This window comes from Rhagoletis zephyria, unplaced genomic scaffold (assembly GCF_001687245.7).
Source record: "Rhagoletis zephyria isolate East Lansing unplaced genomic scaffold, Rhagoletis_zephyria_1.1 Rzeph_scaffold_10726, whole genome shotgun sequence".
Lineage (NCBI taxonomy): Eukaryota > Metazoa > Arthropoda > Insecta > Diptera > Tephritidae > Rhagoletis > Rhagoletis zephyria.
In genome coordinates, this window is record NW_016167803.1 from 503 (window position 1) to 10250 (window position 9748).

At 36.1% G+C, this 9748-nt stretch overlaps 1 protein-coding gene across 1 annotated transcript; it reads left to right on the forward strand.

The window, feature by feature from the left end:
• The first annotated feature begins 3668 nt into the window (after positions 1-3668).
• On the forward strand, positions 3669-8964 carry LOC108376617 (alpha-protein kinase 1-like). The gene is made up of 3 exons (XM_017632842.1): positions 3669-4137; positions 7461-7738; positions 7818-8964. The coding sequence occupies exons 1-3, from the start codon at positions 4097-4099 to the stop codon at positions 8789-8791; spliced, it is 1293 nt and encodes a 430-aa protein (XP_017488331.1). The 5' UTR covers positions 3669-4096; the 3' UTR covers positions 8792-8964.
• The last annotated feature ends 784 nt before the right edge of the window (positions 8965-9748 follow it).

Genomic DNA, 9748 nt, shown 5'->3' on the forward strand with positions numbered 1-9748 from the left:
TTGGCGTATTGTGAATACCTGGTCTATGGTGGATTTTCCAGGTCTAAAGCCACACTGCTAAAGCCTTTGTCTTTTACGCAATGTGCTCGATAAGACCTTGTAACCTATGCTTAGAAGGTTAGCGGTATCGCCTTTCTTTTGGATTGGGCAGAGCAAACTTAAATTCCAGTCGTCGGGCATGCATAAAAGCTGATGGCATGCACCTTAACACCACTTCGCCGCCATACGGGAATAGCTCGGCTGGCAGGCCGTAAGTTCCAGCCGCTTTGTTGCTTTTTAGCCGCGTAATCGCTATTCGTACCCAGTCATAGTCAGGCGGCGGGACATCGACTCCATCGTCATGGACTGGGGGCCCGTGTTCGTGTTCTCCACTACTTTCAGCGCTGCAACCATTCAGTAGGGTGGAGAAGTGTTCCCTTCATAATTTAAGTACGTTCTGGACATCGGTCACTAGGCCGCAATTGTTGTTCTTACAGGAGTTCGCCCTGGGCTTGAAACCTTCCGTAAGTCGCCTAACCCTCTGATAAAATTTTCGGACGTTCTTCCTGTCGGCAAAAAACTAAAGCTCTTCGCACTCACGAATTTCGGCCCCTCTCTTCTTATTGCGGTAAATACGTCTCGCTTCCCTCTTCAGATCCCTATAGCGGTCCCACATAGCGCGCGTTGCGCCCAATCGCAGCGTGGCCCTGTAGGCGGCATCTTTTTTCTCTTCAGCTTTTTGAAATCCCTCATGATACCAGTTGTTCTTTCGGGCTACTTCTTCGGCGGCGGTGCTTAATGGAAATGTAGGTCCAATGCTCACGTATGCCGGTTTCTTGAAGAGTGCTCTCAGAGAGCAGGTGTGAGAGTCGAGTAGCGAAAGCACTGGCTGTCTGATGTGATTGCAGCTTTTCGACGTTAAGCTTTCCTTGCATTGTTGGGTGGACATTTTTTTCTGCACAGAGGCGGGTGCGTATCTTGGCTGCAACAAGACAGTGGTCCAAGTCGATGTTTGGCCGTCACCCATCGAAAGAATGGTGAATTTGACTTTGACCTCGAATAATTTTTGACTGAGTTGACTTATCGAAAAATAACTGCCGACCTTTTTTGTAGGGCGTTCAATTCTCTATCAAAGTTCTCCAAGACCTTTACGTATATCGTTCGTTAAATATACAAAATCAGAAGTAAAAAAAAAAACAATTTTCCTCTGTTACTCTTATGGGAAATCGAAAAGTGCGATGCGGACATTCTTAATATTATTATTAAGGGCTCACATTTTCTGAGACTTATTTTGGCGTCTAAACAAAACTTTTGAGCAGGGTTCCGAGGGTGAAGAAATTAAATTTTTTTTTTGCTGAATCATCTTAATGTATATGCATTTGATATTCAAACCTAACCAAGTAAAAATTACGGGTTTTCGCTACGTTGGCTTAAAATTTCATTATGAATATATAATTTTTTTTAGAAAACTTGATGTGACATTTAAAAACGATTTCTTATTTGTTCTGATATCTTTTTTAGTACCGGTAAATTGTCCTTTCAAGTTTACGAGTTTGGCGATTTTTCCTAGATAAACAGTTTAATATTTGTACAGAGTATATTTTCAGGCTTCTTTATTTACATTGTGTACATACAATCTGTGGACACCGAACAAACTTTATGTAAATAGAATGCGGGTCCTTTCCAAGATTTCACGTACTTATGGAGAGTTTACCAGGTGAAAAGCCGCACTGATAACACCAAATTATTTTACTCAAGGCGGAATTTAGCCTTTCACATAATTCGCTCGACAATACCTTGTAGCCGATGCTCAGAACGCTGATCCCGCGGGAGTTGGGCACATGTGGCATGGTCGTCCTTCTAGGATTGGCCAGATTGGCACGCTTGGATTCTAATCGGCAGCAATTTTTTTCAGAGACCTTGGTACAGGCGCCTCAACAGCTCCTGCCTGCCAAAGCTTTGTTTTTTTCTACTGCTATAAAAAATTTAAAAACGTCACCAAAGACGACGAAATGTATAGTACATGCTCTTCATGCCCTTCATAAAATTTTCGTAACATTTTCAAGGACGAGGACTGTGAAATCATCAATTTGTACCGACGGTCTGGACTTCAAACAGTTTTACAACTATGTACGTATGTATGTAAAAATATTTCTTTGGTATAACTATGTATGCATGTATGTATATGTAAATAGATATGTACATACATACATCTATACTTAAATATACCATTCACACCCTGCAAACCATTTTGTCAGAGTATTCTGAATTGTAGAGAAATTTTAAAGAATTCTTAAAGATCTCAATCGATTTTCGGCCGAATTTTCTAAAATGAAATAAACTGTACACACTTCGATTCTTTTACGAAATTTCAGAAGAAAATCGATAAAGCAATGAAAATCATGATAAAAACATTACAAGGTAAATTCATTCTCTCATTTCGTCGGCCATGATTTTTTTCTGACGTTTGCCAACATTTTAAAATCATATAAAATTGAAAATAAAAAAATTAAATTGTTCACAATTGTTGTTGTTTGAGATTGAAAATGAGAATGTGTGTGTGAGTTTGAGTTTTGATTTTAAAATTATATTGTTGGCAAACGTCAGACCGCCTCTCAATGGTTTTACCTTGTTATTTTTTATCATGATGAAAATAATGCTGCGATGTGAAGAATTTCTTGCAGATTTTTTTTCGTCAAGATTTCAGGAACTTTGGTTTGCAGGGCAACTTTAGTTTCTTCAAGCATTTTCTTTAGATTTTTTCCAAATATTTCCATGCATGTTTTGTGGCGAATGGCTTGGAGGGGTCTTTCCAAATTCTGACGGAGCTGGTGGTATTGCTCAACGTCATTTGACACAGCCGTACCAGTTTGACGGGGACGTAAAATTCGGACAAAGGCATTCCAATCTATTTCAAGAAAATTATGATTTTTTTTTTTAGATTTTAATATAAACTGACTATAATGTAGAAATACGTTTAAGATATGGCAAAACGCGAGGATTGTAAAAAAAAATAAGGTTGCAAAAGTTATACAACGACCAAAATATTAGGCGTCTCGCCGTAAGCCATTGTTCATCACATCATATCTCGATAAATATTGGTTGTATCAAAAAAATCGATTAGTACTGTTTTTTTTTTAATTTATAGTTCAGTGTACATTTATATGTACATATTTATAGTCAAGTATAATCCTTTATACATATGCACATGCATGCATACCTGGGCATGTAAAATATATGCACGGATCTAGAAAAACATGTCCATATGTATGTATGTATGCATGTATGTATATTTGTACGCATATTTAGTAGATATTACTTAAAAACAAAAGAGGATAATAACATGAAGAACATGAAAAAAAAACGATAATACAACAGCTATATGAATGCAATGCTGGCGATAGAAATAGAAAGTGCAATAGGGGCATACTACAAATATACAATACATAATACCAAATAAAAGAAATGGGCAAATCACCACAAAAATATACACATGTTTATTTGCAAAAACTCTGAACTAAAAAAAAATAAATTTCGAAGCAGAATAAGCATGCAGCAGGAATAGAACAAATCGGAGAATAGAATACTCGTAGAACATACAACTTTTAAGGCTTCCGCAGCGAACTTCGAAAGTTCAGAACATGCCAACACAATCCCCTAATTTAGTCTAGTTGGTGACATCGGCGCTTCGACATACTGAGGAATGGGATCGTGAACATATATTTGTGCCTATATATTTTAGTATAACGGTTTTTAAACTTGTGTGTGACATGAGAAAGTAAATACTATATGCATTGTCAATATGTATGTATACTCAAATGCCAAAGCAAAAATCTAATGCAAGTGATTTTTTTTCATAATAAAATATATTTTACATATTAAAAAGTTATATGAGATTTCTTACACGCAGATATCATTTTAAATATGGAAGTTATAAAATAACATTAACAGTACAAGTCTATGATATGCTGCAAAATAAAAATAAAAAAAAAACACAGAAAAGTTTCTCCTTTCATGGGAGCAAATAATGTAACTTTCGTTTCATAAAAGAATCGTTGAACAACAACGAATATGAAGCACAGCTCGACAAAATACCAATAAATCGTTAAATCCTCTTATGGAGAGAAGCACAATGAAGCGGAAGCAGAGGCGATACAGGTATGCAGAGGCCAATAAAAAAATAATAATAATCGTAATAACGACACACATTTTTCGAATCGATTACAGAGAGGAGGATATATTTTCTGATAACGTTCATAACGTTATGGAAAATATATATCTTAGGGCCTCAACAAAATAATGCCTGATTTTGTTCCACGTAATCACAACAATTTTTTTTTTAACGGTGGGCCAATATTTCAGCTTTTTGGGCGCCATCATTTTATTTGTATGCATTTTTATGTAAAAATTTCCATCAATCATAATACTTGCCTTCGGAGACCAAATGTAAAATTTAACAATATATTTTTTTCGTAGAACATTTTAACCCCGTGATTCATAATGGGTAGGTTATGCTGGTAGGTTATGCTGGCTGACCATCAGAGGTAATGTCCATAGTATTGCCAGAAACGCTGAGACCCATGGATCAGTGCTTTCAAGCAATGTTGAAGAAAATTTCCGTTCCTTTAGCGAATTTTATTTGACACTTTGTCGATTGCTGACTATAAGTCCCGCAGACATACCTTGCCGAGTAATGCGAGTCTTTGCTTTCTAAAGGCTGGAAACTCGCAAATTATACATACATATGTATATATGTTCCACAGTTTTTCATGATTGTTAGAATTTCAACCAGGGACCGAAAATAGTTATTTTCAAAATTTCAATTCAAAAAAGTCAGTCTTTTTAACATTTGTGTATAGCAATGTGATGCTTGTTAGCCACGGAACTTTAATCCTATATGATTTTTATTTTTTTTTTCTTTTTTTCAAAATAGTCTTCAATTAACCGTTATTTTTTTACTGATATTTTTTCAGTCAAAAGTAAAAGTAAAAATTTGACTTTTATTTTCTTGGTCAAATATAAAAGTTAAAATTTGAATTTTATTTTTTCAGTCAAAAATAAAATCTAAATATTGACTTTTTAATTTTTCGGTCAAATATAAAGGTTAAAATTTGACTTTTATTTTTTCAGTCAATTATAAAAGTTAAATCTGGCTTTTATTTTTTCGGTCAAAATGGCAGTTTACATACACTGGCGGTCATTAGAATAGACTCGCCTTATTTTGAAGAGTTTTGGCTATATTTGCATGGTTAATTTTATGTTTAATATTTTTTTATAAAAGCCTGGCTAGCTATACAACCAACACCATATAAATCCCCTTTTCAAAAAATTATAAAAATTCGACAAATTTTCACCAAATTTTTAAACTTTTTATTCAGATTTTTTTAGGATAACAAAATGTACTTTTTTATTTTAATTTAATTTAAACTTTAAGTTATTCACCTTTTTGCAGGTATGATTCGGAATTCAATTTAACAATTAATATAGCTGCCAAGTTCTGCTCAGACAAATTTGATCGCAAATCGCTAAGAATAAGCTTAGTGCTGAGAACGCGCGTTCTACACTGACTTGTGTCGCTGGCACTTGATGTTTAATATGTACATGCCAGATATCTTAGTTGGGGATATATACAATTTTTTTATTCTCCCAGTAATCCATAAGGTCCGTATCAACATCAACGCGCTTCTCCTTATAGGTGCCTATTTCCATAAATGCTTTTCGAACGCAATCTTCGGAAAAAAGTCAAGTTTTGAATTTTATATTTGACTGAAAAGAATAAAAGTCAAATCGTAACTTTTATTTTTGATCAAAAAAATAAAAGTCAATTTGTAACTTTTATTTTTGACTGAAAACATATCGGTGAAAAAATAACGATTATTTTTTGACTTTTTTGAAACAAAAGCATAATCGGTACGGTCGCTGCTTTCAACACTTTTTGTTTCCATTTATGTATATCCTAAAATATCTATTAATTCAATGACTGCCCGTAAAGTTCTACGCTCATCAGTTTTGAAGAATAAATTAAACCTTTAAACCGTAACTGAACTTTTTCAAAAAGGATCAAAAAGCGGCGAATCAATATAAATTAAATATATGTATATGTAGGTATAATAGAATTTGCTTTTGAAATATTCGCTAAATTTTACCGAAAGCAAAAATTATTATTGCATACATTATTTCTCAATTTAGGCTAACATGCATTTAAAGATAGATAATAGCATAGAGCATTAACGTTCAATCGGATGATCGGCGTTTCTGGTGATCCCTGGTAAATGTCCTGCTTAACATTTTCTGCTATGTAAGATCATTAATCGAGAGAGGACTGTTGCAGTTCTAATATGCAAGCTCATTCAAAATGTGATAGGAGTTATGTGGTTATATTGTTCTATGAAAAAAATCTATGCGTTAAGAAGACAAGATTTATGTTTGAGGTGAATTTTTACAAAAATTTTTGCACAAAAAGTGGAAACATAAACTCACTGTAAAAAAAAGACTATTCTGATGCGATCGATCGAAATTCTTTTGGGGCCTAATTACCATGAATGGATACTAACGTTTGGGAAACATTTCGTTGTGGCCTTAAAAACTTAAAATTGTTCCACAGTGTATTCAAAGGGGTATACCGTTGTATATACCCAGCGGATGTCTTTAAAATTTCCCAATTTTTCACTTATTTTAGCAACGCCGATAATTATAATTCCACGGTTGCTGTCCGACGTATAAGTTGTATTCGAATCAAAATTTTTCATTTCCTAGGATAAAATGAGGAGTGACTCTAAAAAAAATAGTCACAAACATACAAACAATACATGCATACTTCAATCGATACTGAACTTAAAGGATCTTACTTGATTACATCATGGGGAGCAGGTCTTAGCGAACAATTGTTGTACATTGCTTGTCTTTTTAACAGAGCGAAACACGCAATAAATAGTAGTGTTTATATGTAGGAGTATAGATTGAATGTACATACATACATACATACCTATGCGTATGTGCTTATGTATATTTTCCCACGTTTTACGATCCCACACTGTGAGTGATTACCTGTCGGGGATTAGTGGAAAATATTGGTTGCAAAGAAAATCGACGTAGGTAGATGGCAAACAAAGAAGGAATGAGAGAAAACTTAAAAAGAAGGTACACACATACATATGTACATATATGTTTTCGTATGACCGACTGACTAAGAAGCATGGCGAAGCACAACAAGTACATTGAACCAACTGATAGTAATATATCTTTACAACATGTGGGCGGTAGGGGTACATACATATACATACATATATATTTATGTACCAAATAATCTACTATCACACCAAACTAATTTTTAGCACTCGAAGTGTTGCATGCATGGGCATGCCATCAAATCCATACCGAGGCGTTATTCTATTAATATTACAATTAAATATTATTTATTTATTTCTTTATTTCTTCCACTTAAATACCATACTTCACACCAGTTTTGTATTTTTGCACAGAACTACATTCAACTCGCTGCAATTGCAAGAACTTGAGCGCGCGTTCCAGCGTACTCACTATCCAGACGTCTTTTTTCGCGAAGAGCTAGCTGTACGCATTGACCTGACGGAGGCAAGAGTACAAGTTTGGTTCCAGAATAGGCGGGCCAAATGGCGCAAACAGGAGAAAGTGGACATCGGCATAGCAAGTGGAAACCTACAAGATGCCGAAGATGGTTTGAGCGCGCAGACAACGTATGCCGATGAAAATGCCATTGTACAGCTGGATAATCCTTTAGGTTGTTGATATATGTATTTCGAACGTGAATATATAGATATCTAGTGTTACTTTACTACGTAATTAATTCTAACTTACAGGCACCACCCTACTGCCGGATACACCGCCTCAGTCCGCTAATTCATTGGACAATGAACCAAAAGTGTCATTTAGTACCAGCTCTATATCACCGTCCCGACTATCACCGAACATCTTTCTCAATCTGAATATTGATCAATTGGAGCGTGGAGGGGGCGTCTCCATGGAGTGGTCCACTTATCCGCCGACGAGTACAATGTCCACCATGTGTCACACGCTCTCGCAGGCCAACACACCACCGCCACTAATTGTGACACACAGTACCAGCCATAATAACAACAACAATGATATCGGCGATCCGCAAACCAGCCACCATCAACACACTCACAATTCCAGTCAATGCAATCATCATATAAGCTTACTGAGCAGCAGCCTTAATGCATCGCTAGATCTGGATGTGACCACGAATTCCACCTATGATGAAATGAAATTCCTCAATGTCGATCAGTTTACAATTGATAACTTCAAGGCCGAATGCATCCTGAGCCTGGATCATGCGCTAGCATTGGAGGACAAGCCGATATTAGAGCACCTGGGGCATGGTCTTTCATTCGACAGCGGTCAAACGATGGAAGGCTGCGGTGTTGTAATACAACACACGCTGGAGCAGCAACTACAGCAGGCACAACAGCTACAACAACAGCAGCAAAGCGAAGATCAAACGCAATTACTACAACAGAATCATCACGAAGTGTCTCATCACAATGAGCTGCATCAATTGCAACAACAGCAGCAACAACAACAACAACAACATCAGGAACTTCAACACACAACTCTATCACATCTAATGCATAGTTCCAGTCAAATGCATGCACCACAACACCAGAGTGCATTGAGTCTAGATTTACCATCATTTAATTTATCTGGCGAAAGCGATCCCAACAAGTCGCCGCCATCTTTGTTGTCACTGGACAAACCGCTATCGCTAAATATTAATGTGGATGGCATTGGTGACCTTGTAGATGATAAGTTTTAAGGTAGGCGATATTCTATATTTAGTAGCTGGCAGTGCTGTAGATAGAGAGAGATTCGCGGCAGGGAGAGGGCTCTTTATTTTTTAAGCAAATAAAATAAATATTTGGCGTTTGCACATTTTCTACGTGTTTGGCCGAGCTTCTTCGACAATTTTGGGTGTGCGCCTTAATGTTATTACACAAATGGATGAACATACAGGCTCACTTCCAAAACGTACCAATACAATGTTTAAATACGGTTCTGCTGCGGTATTTAAACTGTTTTTAATATAACAATGATGACCTTTCGGAATTTTCCATTTTTAAAACACCAATGGTCACCAAAAAAAAAAAACGAAGCATCAACTTTGTTTCTGATGCGCTTATTACTCTAGCAATGCATTTCGATAACTTTTCGGATGCGTTTTGGAACAGTATACATTGTCAACATTTTGTATTTTGGCATTACAGAATATTATATTTGTACGGATGCAAAGCAATTGACGTTTTGGAAGTCAGCCACAATTTTAAGCCGACTCCAAACGGCAATTGGTTTTTTATGAGAAGTTGCTTCCAGCCAGAAATTCCCTCGAAGGTTAATGTCATTGCCAGGCGAGAAACGACCGCAATTAAAAAAAAATGTTTTTTTTTATCTTGACATTACCATGAATGGACCAACCGCGTCGAAGTAGCACCTCTAACGACACGGCATCGTAGAGTGGTTCAAAATTCACCGGCGCGTTCATTTTTCAACCAATTTGATTTGACTGTGAAAAGGGACATTAATTTTTTTTATTTTGCAAAGCGCTAATTGAATTTTCTCTAATATGCTTCCTACTTTGTACCTTAATACGATTGGTAGATGGATGCATTTTTTGAAATCTAGTGGGTGAGGAAAATAGCTATAAAGTGAAGTAGGAATTCAAGTTGAATTGAATTGATCAAAGTTATTGATACAAGTCTACTTTCCTTGCTTTGGT

Coding starts and splice junctions, on each gene's coding strand:
- LOC108376617 (XM_017632842.1), top strand. CDS start 4,097: ATGGAGAGAAGCACAATGAAGCGGAAGCAGAGGCGATACAG. Junction 4,138..7,460: donor CGGAAGCAGAGGCGATACAG/GTATGCAGAGGC, acceptor ATTTTTGCACAG/AACTACATTCAACTCGCTGC. Junction 7,739..7,817: donor ACAGCTGGATAATCCTTTAG/GTTGTTGATATA, acceptor TCTAACTTACAG/GCACCACCCTACTGCCGGAT.